Raw genomic sequence first — 18615 nt, forward strand, 5'->3', positions numbered from 1 at the left:
TGCTGTTGGGAATGGCTCTGCCTTCAAGAGACAGCATCCACACCTGAGCTCCTCCTCAGAGTGTGCTCTCTTAGTTAAGCTGCCCCACATCCCAGGGAAGTCCTCTAGGTTGCTTAACCTCCTGAAACTCAACTTCTATATTATGACATTGCAAAATGCTCACTGCTTCCCCAAAGCACCAAACACCAATTTATAAATTCAAAGTAAACCTAAGAACAATGCAGAAGCAGGCTTGTTTTTTAATGTACTGAGAAGGAAAGGATGAGTGGTGTACATTGAAATTATCAGTAAGAAAAAGAAGTCTAGGCTTTCAAACAATGGTGGTAGGATGGACAACCAGAGAAATACAGGGGCAGGCACTAGTGGTTTCACTTGGCCCAAGCACTGGTGTGTCATACAGGTGAGCGCAGTGCGCCCACTTACCTGTTAATGTCCAGGGCAGGCTGTACAGCTGTCCTACCATCACTTTTTTTCTTGGCCTCTCTTCCTCCCCGAGTCAACACTTGCCATTAAAAAAAAAAAAAAAAAAAAAAAAAAGTTAGCTGTCAGTAGACTCACGATACTCAAGATATAAAAGACCAAATTCATCAAGAAGCAGTTCAAATCTGTTCTGTGGGGAAGAAGTCCACTAACTTCTAAACCACAGCCTTTCTAATATTGTAAATAACACGAGTGACCAGAACTGCCAGCCACAGGACATTACCTCTTTGTTGCCAATCCATGAGATGCAGAAGTCTAGCTCACTCCAAGGAAGGTTTTTGTGTTCTATCTATACATCAGTCAATCAAGGAATATACACACCCCTCCCAAAATTCTGTCTAGTATAGCACATATTTCAACGAAGTGCTGTATGAAATGCAGTAATGATAGGTACAGGTGAGTTCCTACACAAGCCCCAATCCTGACAGAGTTTTCAGTGCCCCATTCTCTAAGTGAGGAAGATCAGAACACTAAGCCCAGCTGGTCTCCTCCTCCACACTAGGGCCCACCTCCAACTTCTACTGGGTTCAGTACAGGTGACGTAAATACTTGTCTCACATCAAAAGATATCTGCTTATAAAATCATAATCCCTCTTAATGATCTTGTAAGTTATTTAATTAAGTGTTTTCTAGTCTTTGGCAAACTAAAAGTAAACATTTTTCTTCAAAGTATGCCTTCCTTACACTTAACACACCACAGAGAATCTTTAAAAAGTTACTGGTTCATAAAATGACCTATCCTGTGAATTACTTGAATCTTTAGTGTGTACAATCTAGGTTACACCAGGTATTAATAGATAAATAAATATCTACTAGGTTGCAGTTAAGTACTTGCCACACAAGCCTAAGGACCTGAGACTGATCCCTGTGTGGAAAGCAGGATATGGTGGCAGGCTTTTGCTGTCCCAGTGATGGAGACAAGAGGAGCTCTCTGAGGTCTGCTGGCCAGCCAGTCAGTTCTATCCGGAAGCTCTGGGTCCCCTCCAGAGATTCTACCTCAAAATACAAAAACGAAACCACCCCACCCCAAAAAAGAGGTGGGAGAGAAATAGCTCTCTCAATGGATAAAAGGACCTGCCTTTAATCTGAGTTGGACCCCCAGAATCTACCACAGGACCCACACTGTGGAAGAACTGATGTCCACCAGCTCCATTCATCTCCATGTGTGTAGTGTGCCCATGCCTCCTCTGCCCCTATTCAAACATGCACACATACTGCTCACATACAAAATTAAGTAGATTAAACCCAAGAAACACACATAACCTGGTAAAACGTATCAAGGTCTTCTACATCATCCAGAGGGGTCTCTAAGACGACTGTCCTGCAACCAACTCAGCCAGAGATTTGTGTCAAGGCTGCCTTCTCTCACTGTGAAATTCAATCACAAGTGATTTTTCTCACCAGAAGGTTCTCATTTAATAAGTAAACTCCTTTATTTCACTGATAACTTCTAACTCAAAACACTCATATAATTATGTTGATAGTTCCTAAATATAAATCCTTACAACAGCAAAAAAGAAAAACCAGACATCATTGGGTCCATTTTAACAATGAGCACATTTTAAAAGCTTGGCAGTCCTAGGCTTGTCAATGACTCCTCTGGAACGTGATTACAGACAGACAGACTCCAAAGCCAGTGCTGTAGAACCCCATGCCTACTGCCTTCCACACTGCCCACCGTGCCATCATGCTTCACTGTTGCTCTATCTGTGCACACCTTACATGTTTGCATTTAAGTGATCTGTGTTATCTTACATTAGTGCCCCTTTCTTTTAAATTTCCAATGTTTTGCTCAGAAACAACACGACCCTCTCTCTTTGTTAGCTCCCTGAGTAGTTTCAGCATGGTATCACAGCCATATATGTACACTACCCAGCTAAACCATGATTTCCATCAGACCAGAGCCTATTTCTTTTTTTTTTTTTAAAGATTTATTCATTTATTATTATAAGTACACTGTAGCTGTCTTCAGACACACCAGAAGAGGGCATCAGATCTCATTACAGATGGTTGTGAGCCACCATGTGGTTGCTGGGAATTGAACTCAGGACCTCTGGAAGAGCAGTCGGTGCTCTTAGCCACTGAGGCATCAGAGCCTATTTCTAATCTGTGTGTCTCCCCACACCATCCTGTCTCCTAAATCCACATGTTTTCTATTAACCTGTCCCATTTTACAATCGTTAACACTCTAAGATAGATACTGATAGCAATATAGCTAGTCTAAGAATACCAAGCACTACAAACTCCACACTAGTATAAGAAAGATCACAGGGGAGCTTTACAAATTACATTCAGATCAGTCACTAAGAGGTACAGAAGACAGAAAAGACCCAACTTTGTCTAACTTGAGAAATACATAATGCACGACTCTCTGCTATACCCATCCGCCTAAGCAACAATAAACACAGCTAATGCACAGCCTCCTAAACCCCACCCACTGCTATGTACCTCTCACTAACTTATTTTTGTTTGTTTTGTTTTTGAAACATGGGTTTATGCACAGTCCTGGTTACCCTGGAACTCTCAATGTGGACCAGACTGGCCTTGAACTTACAATGATTCACCTGCCTCTGCCTCCCAAGTACTGGGATTAAAGGTGTGGGCTATGACTTCTGGCTTAACTTAGTTTTACCACTTTGACTTAGGCCTTGATGTCCATCTTCTCTTACGTGTACCAAACTGACAGCTTATCTACTTATTAAAGACACAGACCCTAGAAATACTACACAGACAGGAAGTAGTTCATAATTTATTAAATACTTCGGCATAATGCTTTATATATCTACCCACACATATTACAAAGTGCCTCAGATTCTCATGACCCTACTGTTGAACTGATTTTATGGATGAGGATCATGATTCTGAAAGAGGTAAGTATTACTCAACTAGCAAAGATTACTGATAAGATTCAAATCCTGACATGCCTAGCTTCAAAGCCTACATTTCTTCCACTCTATCATACTGCCCAAAACAAAATGTTAACTCTATTATCCCAACTCCACCCTGGCCCCTGCTCTAATAATTTATAATCCAACAGCAACCTGAGTGACCCGTTTCTTGCCAACCTCTGCTTAAACATTCATTCTTTTCTTGCCAACCTCTGCTTAAACATTCATTCTTTGCTTAAGTCTTTCTAATGACTTCTCTCAGGAGGAAAAGTCAAGTCCTTCTTAGAGCCTAGATCTCTGTGATCTACCTGCCCCTTCCCAATTGCTCTCTAGTCTCTGTCTCTCCCTCATTTGCTCTACTCCAGCTACTCTTAACGCTATTCACATGTGAGGGTTCTGTAGCTACTTTTCCCCTCTCTATCTCTGTCTTAGTTGGGGCTTCAGTTGCTGTGATAAGACACCATGACCTAAAGCAACCTGGGGAGGAAAGGGTTTGTTTCAGCTTATAGTTCCATATCACTGAAGGAAGTCAGGGCAGGAACCTGGTGGCAGGAGCTGGTACAGAGGCCATGGAGGAGTGTTGCTCACTGGACTACTCTTTATGGCTTGCTCAGCCTGCTCTCTTATAGCATCACCAGCCATGGAGTGGCACTGCCCACAGTAAGCTGGGCCCTCCCACATCAATCATCAATTAAGAAAAGGTGTCACCAACTTGCTCAAAGGCCAATCTGGTGGGGACATTTTCTCAACTAAGGTTTCCTCTTCCCAAATTACTCTAGCTTTTGTCAAGCTGATATAAAACCAGCTAGCATGGTAATGTATTCTCTTCCTGTCTGGCTGCTCTTAGTTGTCACTGTAACTATATATGGATATATAACTATATCTGGAATGGACTACAATCTAGTCCGGGATCTTTGAGATCCAGATCTTAAGTCAGGAAGACACCTTTAATCTGGGCCATACCTTCTCCTGCACTCTATTTAAGGGCATAGAAGGAAGTGTATGCTCTTTGCCTGCTTGCCTTTGCCTTGCCAGCGCATCTATTCCTTCACTGGCGTTAGAGCCTACTTCTTCAGGATTCCAGCACAGACTGAAGACCAGCTGGGACATCCGCCTTGTGGACTGATGGACTACTGGATTCTTAGACTTTCCATTCACAGCTTGTGTGCACAGTTTATTCAGAGAGAGAGAGAGAGAGAGAGAGAGAGAGAGAGAGAGAGAGAGAGAGAGAGACAGAGAGAGAGAGAGAGAGACAGAGAGAGAGACAGAGACAGAGAGAGAGAGACAGAGAGACAGAGACAGAGAGACAGAGAGAGAGAGAGAGAGAGACAGAGAGACAGAGACAGAGACACAGACACCATGAGGGTGCTGGGAATCAAACGCAGGCCCTCTGTAAGCACAACAAGTGCTCTTAACCGCTGAGCTACCTCTCCAGTCCCAAATGTCACTATCTTTTTTTTTTTTTTTTTTTTGGAGCTGAGGACCAAACCCAGGGCCTTGCACTTGCTAGGCAAGCGCTCTACCGCTGAGATAAATCCCCAATCCCCAAATGTCACTATCTTAAATGGGGTCTTGTGACAACTATTTCAAATTGTTATATTGTTATTCTTTATTCCCTTCTGCTTTGTACTTTTTTTCCCTAAAATATTTATCACCAGGCTGGAGAAACCCTTTAGGCAGTTCCATGCCTGTCCATACAAGCACGATGGGGTGTGCTTGTAGCCCTAGCACTGGGAAGAGGAGACTGGAAGATTCGATTCCTGGGGCTCACTGGCCAGCCAGACTAGCCTTAATGCTCAAGCCCCACGTCCTAGTGAGAGACCGTTTCAAAAAAAAAAGAAAAAAACAAAGTGGATGGCTCCCAAGGAGTAACAGCTGCAGCTGACCCTTGGCCTCCATACGCATGCACACACGTGCACACGTGCACCCACACATTATCACCACCTGACATGTTGCTTCTTCACTTTTCCCTTGGCTTACCTTCTGCCAGCAGAATGTACACTCCGCAAGAGAGTGGCTTCTTAGTCCAGTCCACCTGATATACAGTAGGCATAAATGCATACTTACTGAGTGAGTTGGGAGCTTTATTTTGCCTAAGTATTTATGTAAAATCATCTCCAATATATTTTCCAGAAAATAAATACAAAAGCAGTTCAGTCTTCTCCTAGTCTAGAACACTGCAGTCAATCTTATCCCCCACAAACAATCCTTTTAAAGAACATTCTATTTTTTTATAGTTTTGATCAGATAGCCATGTTACTGAATAAACTGAGCACACAGCTAGCTTAACCACAATGTATTATTGTAATCAAATAAAACTTACAGCAGAGTTAATCAGACACATCTTTAATGACATGCATAACTGTTATTGTGCTGCACGGTAACTAGGCATAAATGGCAGACATTCCATGTAAATGATGCTAATTACGATTCCTGCTACACAGCCAAACCAAGCATGCCTAGATCAGCTTCAGGGAGACACAGAGGGAGGGAGGGAGGGAGGAACCTGGGTACTTAACTCTGAGAGGTAAGAACTCTCTTACTCTACTCCTTGGGAATTAGACAAATGGTCTCTGGGCTCCATTTTGTGGCTGATTCCCATTCTCAAGATGGGAAGCATTCCCTCTTTGGGGATGTTTGAGAAGCCCGCTATCCAAGATTTAGAAATTATATTGAGAGGAACAAGAACCATCGCTAATTTCTGCCTCTAACAAGGAAGCTGTGGGTACAAACAAGCTGGCAGAAACTAAGAGATGAGATTTGCTGAGAACCAGGTAAAGGCCACACACACTAAAGCGTTTCCCGTACTTCCCAACTTGCCCAGTCCACCTAGACCCTAAACGGTTCCCAAGACAACAGAAATAAGCCGACTATGGGATGGTGTCAGTGAGAACTCTGTTCTACAAGGCCTAAAATGGCAGCTTTCATAGTCTAGGCTATGACCCAGGGTCTCTAGGACATGATCCCAGCTCACTGCCCTCCTTTCTCCACTGTACTCATTTTTGCAGGGACATTTACTCTAAACAACTGTAATTACTTTGCTGAGGAAAAAATTACTTTCCCAGTAAGAGCACAATCCCCTTGGTAGCAAAAACCTTGTTTTAAAACTTCTCCAGTAACGCACATAAAAGGCTTCTCCAGTAACCCACATAAAAGGCTTACCAACAATTTCTTTAAGTGCTCCAGGGGCTGGAGATGGCTTTGTGATTGACAGTGTTCACTGTGAAGCCCAGTACACAGTGTGCATGTACCAGGCTGGTCGTCCCACACAGGCCTGTAAGCCCGTCTCTGGTCAGAGTGAGACAAGAGGATCAGTTCCTGAAATTGAGTCTAGCTGAGAAAATGTGAGCCTCATGTTCATAGAGACCCCGCCCGAAAGAACAGGAGTGGACACTCAATGCCCTCTTGTAGCCCCTACATATGTGGGGCTCAGGGGTCAGAAATAGGCTATCATGTAAGAGTACTGTTTCCTATGCCTGCCCTTGCTCCGAATAGTGACATGGAGACTAATTACAAGCTTTAGGTACAATAGCTAGGCAGACTCTGAGGTAGCTGAGGTTATTCTGATATAACCCAACTGTGCTGGCCTGGCCTACTTCCCACCCATGTGGCCTGTTACCTGCCACCTGAGCTTCACCCTGGCTGCTCCTTCTTCCTCTGTGTCTATGTTTCTCTCTCTCTCTCCTCCCCTCCCCTCCCTCTTTGAGCCCAGAAGTCCTGCCTTTTCCTCTGCTGCCCAGCTATTGGCTATCCAGCTCTTTATTTAGCCAATCAGAGGGTGATGGAGAACAGTGTGTACCAAGTTGGAACTGCTCCTTACTAATGAACGGCAACCCTGACGCCCAGCCTGCAGCAGACCTGTGTCCAGAAGTCCGTATTTGAACCCACAGTGCACTAAACGTCCCCAACACTGTCAGGCTTGGTAGCAGTTCCCCTTACCCACTGGCCACTTTACCTGCCCTGGGATCGCTGACAATTATGACATGGGTGGTAAGCAAAGAAATCCAACACAATACTAACCTACCCCAGTTACTTTGAAAAGGGCACTCCTGAGGCTTCAGGGCCATCGATGGCTGGATGTCAGCTCATGTATCACCGCTGCGACTGAGCCAAGGGTCCTTTCTGATCATTTTAACGTAAAACATTCCACAAATACAGTTTCTAAGTTAAATATTCTAAGTTATAAAAGCCAAGTAGCATGAAGAAGCTTGCAGCACTCCAGTTTCCTAAGGCTTACATGTCACTTACATGTAGGCTCTGGGAGAACTAGCCTGCGGACACGATCTTACTGGATAGAGGTTAAAATGCTAGGCAGAAAGGCAGAATCCAGGTGTTATACATCAAGGGATACAATTAACAAAAATATTTTCTTGGCCAACATCTCACATTGGATAATCTTATAAAGTTAAGTTAACACATTAATTTCAGTATAACTCAGCAGATGCATATAGGACAGAAATATAAATTAGGAATATTTTTAATAGCTGTCTCTAGGTAGAATGCCCATTGAAATAAGTCACCAAGAGATTTATTTTAAATTAAAAAAGGGCCACTCTAGAACTTAAGCTTCAAGTTCCTTAGGAATCTCAATATTTAAAGATGTTAAGGCCTACTGCATTGTATTGGCTTTTCAGCTATTCACAGGAACGAGCAAAGGCTTTTTCCCTTTACCTTCTCCCGAGAACTTGGTACTGGGTAACATGCCTACCTATTAAGGACAAGGATCACGAATGTACTAGAAAACTAACTAGATATAAACAACAGCAACTTTGAACAAAGAGCTCCTGTACTGTATTGTATAGGATTATAAAAGTACCGTGCAAAAAAGTTAGCCATGATACTGTCGGCTGGGTAGCTGATTCATGCCTTTAACCCCAGCATCTGGATGAAAAGGCAGAAGGATCTCTGAATACAAGGCCAGCCTGGTCTACAGAGTGAGTTCCAGGCCAGCCAAGGCTACACAGTAAAACCCTATCTCAAAGCAAAACAAACAAAAGCAAGCAGGCTGTCGGGCTGGGTTCTCACCTGTTTCCGGCTCCATCAGGCCAGTGCAGTACATGGCATGCTGCTCAATCTTTGTGGGAGGGAAGTCTTGGTTACACAGTGGGCAGGACACCCTGGCACTAGCCGAGACTGCAGGAGGACGACTGTCCTTCTTACCAGCTTCCCTATGATCAACCTAAGGAGCATGGCAAACAGTGGTTGTAAGTAACAGCTTTAGTTTATGTCTTTTCCTGCAAAGAACAAGACACATTCATTTACTTTCCAAGCAACAATACCCATCAGTTTTTACAGATTAAAAACTAAGGATTGGAAGCAAAGACTTAAGTATCTAAAGACCTAAAGAAGTCAGTCAGTTAAGACCGTCAGTTAAGTGAAAGCCACTTAAGTTCTCTCTCTTGCTCCTACAGTTGCTAGTGCCTTGCATAGATAGTTTTCAACTTTTGTTTATTTAGAATGTAAGTGAGTTTATTTGCTGTGTGTGTCCATGCCTTAGTGTACACATGTGAAAGTTTGGGAATTGGTTCTCTCCTTTCCCCATGTGGAGGTTAAGGTTTCTCTCACACTTTGTATTCCAGCGTGGCTGGCTGGCCACTGCTGTGATGAAACACCATGACCAAAAGCAACTTGGAAAGGAAAGGGTTAATTTCACTTATAATTTCCTATCACAGTCCATCATCAAAGACAGTCAAGGCAGGAACTCACACAGGGCAGGAACCTGGAGGCAGGAGCTGCCGCAGAGGCCATGGAGGGGTGCTGCTTACTGGCTTGTTCTCATGACTTGCTCAGCCTGCTTTCTTACAGAATCCAGGACCCGCCCAGGGTTGGAACCATGCAAAATGACCTTGGCCCTCCCTCATCAATTGCTAATTAAGAAAATGCCCTATAAGCTTGAGTACAGCTCAGTCTTCTGGAGATATTTTCTTAATTGAGGTTTCCTCCTCTCAGATGACTGTAGCTTGTATCAGGTGACATGGAGCTAGCCAGCTCTCAGGCTTCAGTTCTCCTGTCTCCACCCCCGTACTGGGATGGTGCATGTATATCATCCAGCCTTTATATGGGTTCAGGGGTCACACACAGGTCATCAAGCTTGTGCAGCAAGCACGTTTACCTGCTGAACCAGGATCTGAAAGTTCTACATGATATTCCAAAGTCAGTCACTAAGTTTCTTACAAATCTAGGTTCTACTGTTCAAAGATCTCACAAGGAAATCTATAATGTACACGCAAAGCTATTGAGCAAAGAGAGGAAGCACATGCGCCCTAATTCACGAGCAGACTTAAGTTACTGAAGGTCACTGGTTACTGAGAAACTACTTGGCTTCCTAAAGCTCACTAAGCACAAAAATGTGGTATAAACGAAAAGTCACGAGTGTCCACAGAAACACTAGAGTGCTTTGTACTCATCTGCCATTCCATAAAATACAGTGAATGTACCCATAACTATAAATGTATTTAAGAAAGAGGAGTCTTCCTATTATTGTCTCCCTGTGATTGAAATGACTTCTAACAATGTTATACAAAACTCAGAACGTTTCTGAAAATTCTTATCTTAAAAATAAAGACATTTTCCCCCACACCACTGAAAAGGTCTATTTAAATATTAACTACCAGAAAGGAATTACAAGGCAGAAAGCGTGAGCAGAGCACTTTTATTAGGACTGTGCAACTGATCAGATTTGGTCTCTGAGAGTTGCTTCTTTTGTTTTAAAACACCATCCAGGCAAGATGGCTCGGAGGGTAAGGATATTTAACACCAATTCTGCTGACTTCAGTTCAATTCACAGAATCTACATGAGTGGAAAAAAAGACTTACACACACTCTCTCTCTCTCTCTCTCTCTCTCTCTCTCTCTCTCTCTCTCACACACACACACACACACACACACACACACACACCGTATATATAAAATAATTAAGTGAAATACTACACAATGAAATATCAAAAGTGGTACTCAAGACATAGAATTATAATCCCTTGTCGGTTTGTCCAATATGTGACTCTCAGGCCACATCCCAGGAGAGCTGTGAATTCCAATTATATATTTATAGTGATGATATCATTATGTCAGAAAACTGAAAATCTTTGGGGGGAGGGGTAGGTTTTGTCTGTTTGTTTTTCAAGACAGGGTTTTTTTGTTAAGGCTTGGCTGTCCTAAAACTCATTCTGTAGACCAGGCTGGCCTCAAACTCAGAGATCCACCTGCCTATACCTCCCCAATGCTTCTATATGACTCTTAATTCACATAAAAACTCACTAAACTAACAGTTTGGCTTGGAACAACTTCTCCTAACTCAACCTGGAAACACCTAAAGAAAATCCTCAGACACATTAGAGAAAATATTATTCCATTATTTACAAAGAAAATTGACTACTGTAAGAAATCAAGTCAGGAGAGACTGTAGTTATAACAAGGGTGCTCTCCATAAGTCAGTACTGCCAAGTGGCTACCCCCATTAACAAGCTAATATCACTGAACAGACATAAAACTTTCAAAGCAGAAAAACTATTTCTATATGCATTCTTCTACTTGTGCTAAGTCAGTTAGATGTTTTATACTTTGTCTACTTTAATATTTTAAGAAACCCAGTTTTTAAATGTATTTGGGGAGCCAGGCAGTGGTGGCAGCACACACCTTTCATTGGAGGCAGAGCAGCAGATCTCTAAGTTCGAGGCCAGCCTGGTCTTCAGAGTAGCTCCAGGACAGCCAGGGCTACACAGAAGTGAGAGCAAACAAACAAAAAGAACCTGGGTACAAAGCAGCCTTGACAGCTAAAGGCTTGTAGGGCTTCGTCTGTACGCGAGGGTAACTGTATTACTCTGTTCTGCATGTATCCTCAGCAGATTTGCTCCAGAGACTCATTATTCCTGCACTACCATTAGAAAGCCCAGTCTATTACATACCAGGTGCCAAGAAGTTTATAGATGATTCATGGAAGCAGGGGTTCTAACCAATTACCTGCAGTGCGAAGACTGAGAAAGGGATCTAACATCTACTGTGAACGCTGTTTCTAAATATCCAGTATAAAAAGGAATGATAAACTTAAGTCTCTTTTAAAGTGTTCAGGACTATAAACATAAATATAAGCAAACTTTTTATTTCTATAGACAAATTTATTCAATCTTCCCTCAAACTGCTTTTTATAGCAACAGAATTACTGGAAAATTCCTTAGTCAAATCCAACATGAAAAATACACAGTAAAGGACCTAGAGAGTGGCTACCTGGGTAAAGTACTTTCTACTCAAGTATGAGGACCTGAGTTCGAATCCTCAGCAATCACAGAAAAGCTAAGACGTGCATACCTGCAACTTCCTGCACTAGGGGACAGGGAGGGGCGGCAGAGATGGAAAGGACCCAGAGGTTTGTTGGCCCCAGTTTAGCCAAAAGAGTCAGCTCCAGACTCAGTGAGAGACAGGTCCTGTCTCAGAGTAAGGAGGAGACTGACAGAGGAGGGAAACATGGAATACAAACAGGTGAATGCGCACACACACACGCACACACACACACACACACACTCTCTCTTTCTCTCTCTAAGAAAGAATCTTTGTCTCAAAAAAAAAAAAAAAAAAAAAAAAAAAAAGGTTTTCAGTGTCTATGCAGCCCTGGCTGGGCTGTCCTGGAACTCACATTGTAAAGTAGACCAACTGGAACTCAGAGATCCATCTCTCTGGTGCTAAGATTAATGGGTCCGGATCACTCTAACAGTCTTAACTTTATGGCATGGTCAGGCCTGTGTGGTGAGGGATGGTTAATGATCCAAATAGAGATTAATTTATTTGTCTTCCCTTTGTATTTCTGATAACATTTATAAATTAACGTTGAAAAATATGTTTATGTTAGACAGTGATTCCCCCATTGTTCTTTTCTGCTATGTATCTGTATGTAATGGGAAATGTCTCTATAGATTTAGACACAAATTTATGTTCAGGTTTTAGTTCTATCATCAATAGTAATACACAATAGTAAATCACATAAACAGTCTAAGTCTGTCTTTTCCCATCTCTAACAGAGATAATAAAGTACTCAGGGAGTGGGAAACGCCTGGCCTTAGTGGTGCACACACTTAACCCCAGCACTCAGGAACCAGAGGCAGGAGTTTGAGGCCAGCCTGGTCTACATAGTAAGTTCCAGGACAACCTGGGCTATGTAGAGAAACTTTGTCTCAAAAAAACAAAAATAAAACAAACAAACAAAAGAAATGATGATTTTTTTTTTTTTTTTTTTTTTGGTTCTTTTTTTCGGAGCTGGGGACCGAACCCAGGGCCTTGCGCTTCCTAGGCAAGCGCTCTACCACTGAGCTAAATCCCTAACCCCGAAATGATGATATTTTAATAAACAGTGCTGAACTGATAATTTATAAAAATTTCTGAGGTAAGTGGCCCTAAAGTTAAAACCCTTTAACACCAAAATCTTTTAAGACCAGGCGAATGCTGCATCATACAGAAGACCAAGAGCATAAACAAATGAAGGAGAAAATTACAGAGAGAGAACTCACCTGCCTATTACTCACTGTCATTCCTAGTTCAGTGGGGATCTCTCTGCCATCTACAGAGTCTTCTCCATTCAGGTCAAGGGGCTCAAAGGAACTTAACTGTGTCTCTGTAATTAAAGAAGAAACGGAAACACCAACAATTTTCATTTTGCTTCTTTCCCTCTAAAGTTTAGAGTATAATATCTCATTGACAATATAAACCTAGTTTGTTTCCTCTTGAAGCTTTACTGTGACATAATTTACATATAACAGAATTCACCGTTTTTTCAGTTTGTAATTTGATAGGTTTTGACTAATTTATAGTATGGAACTACCGTCCAATACAGAAATTATGTCTCCAGCATCCCACTGAAATCCTCCTGAGCCTTTTGAAGTCAACTGTGCAAACCTACTGTGTGCTCCTGCCGTTCTGTCTTCCCTGGAATATCATCTAAATGGAATCAGAAGATGTGGCAGCATGCACTGTGATCCTAGCTATTCAGGAGGCTGAGACAGAATTCAAGTTCAAACCTGGGACAGAGAGTGAGACTTGTCTTTTAAAAATGCAAAAGTCGGGGTTGGGGATTTAGCTCAGTGGTAGAGCACTTGCCTAGCAAGCGCAAGGCCCTGGGTTCGGTCCCGAGCTCCGAAAAAAAGAATAAAATAAAAAAAAAAATGCAAAAGTCACACGTCGTACAGTCTCTGGTGTCATCCATTACTTAGTACCATGTAACTAAGAGACAGCCATGCTGTCAGATGTATAATGGCCCATCCCTTTTTTCTGGTAAGTAACAGTCTATTGAGTGAATAGATCACAGTTTGTCTACCTACCAGTTAATCTACTTGGCTTATTTCACTACTTGGCTAGTTTCAAAATCTATTGATTTTGATAAAAATCAAAAACTACCTATATTAGCACTACGGTTAAAGGGGTAAATAGGAAAAACATAAATTAGGGCAAAAACTAATATGCATTCATTACAAATATGTGCCATGGGGCTGGAGAGATGGCTTAGTGGTTAAGAGCACTGACTGCTCTTCCAGAGGTCCTGAGTTCAATCCCCAGCAACCACATGGTGGATCACAATCAGCTGTAATGGAATCTGATGCCCTCTTCTGAGGTGTCTGAGGACAGCAACTGTATGTAGTCATATACAGTAAATAAATCTAAAACAGCAAAACAATAAACAAACAAAAAATTTTAAAAAGATATGCCATTCCTTAATATGTTCTTTAAGCACTACCTACTAGTTCAACAAATATTAATGGAATAACAAGCTCCAGGCATTGTCCTACCTCCTACTAACTCAAAGACGGAGTGTAGATCAGGAGCAGCAAACCACTCATGCCTTCTGGGCCCAATCTGGCTGGCCGCCCGGTTTTGTAAATAAGGCCTTATTGGCACAGAGCCATACTCATTCATCTATGTATTGTCCATGGCTGCTTTTGCAGGAAAACAGAGATGAGTAGCTCTTACAAAATATCTAGCCTAAAGAGCCGAAAATATTTACTAATCTTGGAGAAATAAGCTGGGGAGATTTGGTGATTTAAGTTAGATTACAATCTTTTTTTGGGGGGGAGCTGAGGACCGAACCCTGGGCCTTGCGCTTGCTAGGAAAGCGCTCTACCACTGAGCTAAATCCCCAACCCAATTTGGTGATTTAATAGAAAAATGTTTTAAGTTTTCTAACTACAAGTTCTAGACACCTATCAGTATAAGAAGCTAATGATAATTATAGTTTAAATGACAACAAATCTGGTGAAGAAACGTTACAAACTCAGCGCCTTTGTCCCATCTGAATGAATGATGACATCACACTACCAGTGATGTAATGGGAAGTGGGAAGACACTGGGAAGTAATCATGTCGTAGGAATGAAGAAATAAAAACAGTCTCATGCTTCACCCACACAATGAATAGCCAACACCGGGCAAATACTCTATAATATTCTAAACTATCTTCAGAATGATTAGAGGAACAAATACATTCTAGTATTAACAATATTTGAAAACTGGACACACACATACTTTATCCACTTTGGTGGTAAAAGGCTCAAAAACTGCAAAAACTCATCTGTGATAAATTTCTGTGAAAGAGCTTATCACCAAATCTACTGTTCCAAGATAGAACACGCTCACCGCAGACTACGACAGCAACAACAAGTAGGAGAGATGAACAGTCTAACTGTGACAACACTTAGGAGCCTCAGTGTCTCAGAAACAATACTGGTGGCACGCTGTGACAGCTAACCCTGAGTGTCAACTTGACTGAATATCCTCAGATAACCGGATCAGGAAGGCTCGGACCCAAGGAATGGGTCGGGTAGCCTATTGGCTTTATGAGATAATAAAGGGAAGAAAGAAGTGAAGCTTGACTGAAAGCCATCGGCCACTGAGCCCACGTGCCCAACAGGACTGTGTTCTGCTCAGCACAGGAAAATAAGCAGCCACTGACTAAGGCCCCTGAAACTGTGAGTCAAACAAATCTTGAGGCTAGCGAGATGGCTTAGTAGTTAAGAGCATCAGTTGCTCTTCCTGAGGACCTGGACTGAATTCCCGGCATCCACAGCCTGACTATTTGTAACTACAGTTCCAGGGGAGCCAGTGCCCTCCTCTGGCCTCCCTGGGAACTGCATGCACATGGTGCAGCTCTGCATGCATGCAGAACACTGCATGTGAACAGACAGCGCTAGCTAACGAGAGAGAAGAAAGTAAACCTTCCTAACTGGGGTTGGGTAACGTTCATGACCATACTTCCTATCATTAGCTTACAGACTAAATTCAACCATCTGCTGACCTTAACCCCTTCCGTGTGGGTGTTGGGCTTCAAACCTGGGTTCTGTGTCCTGCAATCCAGGGCCCCAGCCCTTAGGACTTTCTTTTACCTTCTAATTAGCTTACAAAGCAATGGCTTTCCTGATCACATTTCATGCATACTTGTTTTTAATGACGATCCTCCCTCACTCTGTTCCCACCCCCTCCTCCCCTACTCACACCCTTCCTTCCCCAGGTCATCCTCTTTGCCTTTTAGGCCATGTGTATTCCATTACCTTATTTTTCTTAGAAAATCTTTTTGCCCTTCTATGATCCCCTTTTTAGTTTTATCACCTAGCCTACACCCCCTTAAACGCATGTAAAAATTAAAATCTATTCACTAAGTTTCATGATCACTATTGAACAATCAGGTTGTTCCTGAAAGATGCCCCAATGACATCATACACCATCATGGCAAACAGGTAGGCTGACTTCCCAGAAGGAGGGCGAAATTCACCACTTGTACACAAAGAAGGGGACAAAGTTTCCTTTTCACAAAGACAGCACCATATTCCTAAGTGCCCTTGCCAAAACCAGAGTGCTTTGGTAATGGAGTCTTTAGAAGGTGTCATTAGGCAGTAATCCAAATACATCTTAAATGTATTAAGAAACCGCTCTGATTAAAAACTAACATTACTCACATTCTGAAAACAATAAAAACCTTTTTGATAGGTTGCCAAGTGTTTTAAAGTATTTATAGGATTTTTTCCTAGAGTGCATGTTAACTAAGTTTTATCCTTTGTGGAAAAATATGGAAAGAAATTAAAATAAGAAAACTACGAATACTCTGACAGGCTATATACGCTCTAAAGGAAAGGAATGTGTCTTGAAGCAGCGTTTGTACAGTACTTATTTTTCAGTGAGTTTAAATATTGGTAGGTATTTCCTTTAGCCTCACATGAAGATATTCCTGATGAATACAATGGGATCTTCTTTTAAAAACAAAAGAAAGATAAACTAACACAAATAGAGAATGAAAGCGGTTCATTTAGTAAGATGATTGGTCAGAGTTCCCTGAGACAGCGATCTCTTAGTTCATTTTTACATTGTTCTACAGACAGAGGCCCATCCACACAAAACTCTCAATTAGTGATGTCTCAGGCCTAATCAAGGTATATACTTCCTTTTTTGTAAATACAAACTACAGCATTTAACCAGGTCTTGTCTATGATTAAAACTATCCCAGTCATGAAACTGCACAAAAATTCAGTCCCCAAACTCACTATAACTCACACCAAAACTAACTAGTAAAGGGCAGTGCTTAATAATGAAGGTGACCTGAGAACAGCCCAACTTTCTGAAAACACACAGATTAAGCATTTAAGTCCCCTTGGCTCTGAATTGACTGTTAAGTAAGGATTATTCTGGAGTTTTTGTTGCTTCTTCAGATCACATAGCAGACAAGCAAGCAAAGAGCCATATTAATTTCAAAAGCAAATTACCCCTAAGCAGAAAACAAGGCTGATAATCAGAACCTGTGTGCACCAGAACAAGTATGTGAGCGTGTAGGTGGTGACAAGCACATGCACACATAAATCAGATATGGTACTCACCAGGGCAAACAGTGACTTCTTCTGTAGAAGCTTCTGACATAAGAACTAAATCTCTCTTACTGGTCAAAGCTGCAATGCTGAAAACAGAATCAAACGACAAGTGAACTCTTCATAGAATAAAGCAGAACACGGGTCCACAGCAATGGTGGGTCCTCTAAACATCTGCAAACAAACAGATACATTCTGTACAGTGTCACAACCAGAAAGCAAGGCACCATAGTGCAAGTGCCCAGTAACTACCCGAGAAGATGACAATTATACCACAGTCTGCCATGTCAAAGGTGTCCTGCAGTCTGGCCACCAGGTATAAGCCTTGCAAAGAGAAGAGGCATAAATGCAGAAAACACGGGGATTCTCCTGACAGCACAGTGCTTTCTCCTCCCCTTACAGCTAAAGTTTCTCTTTATCTTGAGATACAGCTTTCCAAGCAACAAAAATACAATTAAATTCCAAACTATCCTACAGCAAAAATCTGCCCACACAAGTTGAATATCTCTTTTGGGAAAAACTTAATTATGAATGGCTTCCCTTATCCAACCTTCTGGCTTTTCCTGCCTGTTTGTTCACAGAGTGTGACCTCTTCCTGACACAAGAACACATGGCTGAGAGATCTAAGCATCCGCAATAGTCCCCTCATGCTTCACAGAGTTTTAGGATTAGTTTGATCAAGTATGCAAGAAGACACTTAAAACACAAACCCTCATGTCAGCCAAGAGCCACAGAGAAGAGAGACCACTGAGACTCATGACAAATAACTAAACTATGACAGGAAACCACGAGTGAGTTCTCTCTCTAAATAAAAGATTTCAGAACATTTGTTATAAACCCAAGCTAGACACAGTTTACGCTGCATGTAACATTAGGGCTCTATTCAAAAAGTCTATCACAAGACAATTTGCTGACATTTATAAAATGGGCTAATCAATTTGAAGTCAAACCACATTGTATGTGATTTCAACTCTCTCCTGGTGACAAAGTGTGTAATCATTTATTAAAACCTACATCTGCTCTGCACAGGCTAACCACAACAAAACAGAGAGGCCTACAGGGAGCAGAAGACCAACTCCAGTTTAGAACATTTCCAAAAGTGTCTTAACAGCAAAAGAATCAAACTATCATCAGAGAGACAAATACTTAATACCACCAAAGGCTTAATAAAGACCACTACCTAAGTTACAGTAATGATAGCTGGGCCTTAAGCTTCATAGGAAAGATGACAGCCACCCAATACAAAGATCGGCCCTTAAGAAATTCCCCAAACTCAAGTGGCTAGAAACCTGACCTAATTAATAACCAATTAGCCATTATCTAGTATTAAAGAAAAAAGATTTGGAAGATAAAACTTCATCAACTAATCAAGAATGGAAGAAGTATGCACATACAGTGTCAGAGAAGACACCAGGCAGAC

The 18615-nt window shown here is 41.9% G+C and overlaps 1 protein-coding gene across 1 annotated transcript in view; it reads right to left on the bottom strand.

The window, feature by feature from the left end:
• Uimc1 (ubiquitin interaction motif containing 1) overlaps window positions 1-18615 on the bottom strand; it is a 65832-nt gene that overhangs the window by 9566 nt on the left and 37651 nt on the right. Inside the window, exons 8-11 of the mRNA XM_032884365.1 lie at window positions 17208-17284; window positions 12866-12969; window positions 8394-8547; window positions 424-502 (exon numbers count right to left, since the gene is read on the bottom strand). Coding sequence (XP_032740256.1) covers window positions 424-502; window positions 8394-8547; window positions 12866-12969; window positions 17208-17284 — 414 coding nt within the window. The remainder of the gene's footprint in view (window positions 1-423; window positions 503-8393; window positions 8548-12865; window positions 12970-17207; window positions 17285-18615) is intronic.

This window comes from Rattus rattus, chromosome 14, assembly GCF_011064425.1.
Source record: "Rattus rattus isolate New Zealand chromosome 14, Rrattus_CSIRO_v1, whole genome shotgun sequence".
NCBI classification, from domain to species: domain Eukaryota; kingdom Metazoa; phylum Chordata; class Mammalia; order Rodentia; family Muridae; genus Rattus; species Rattus rattus.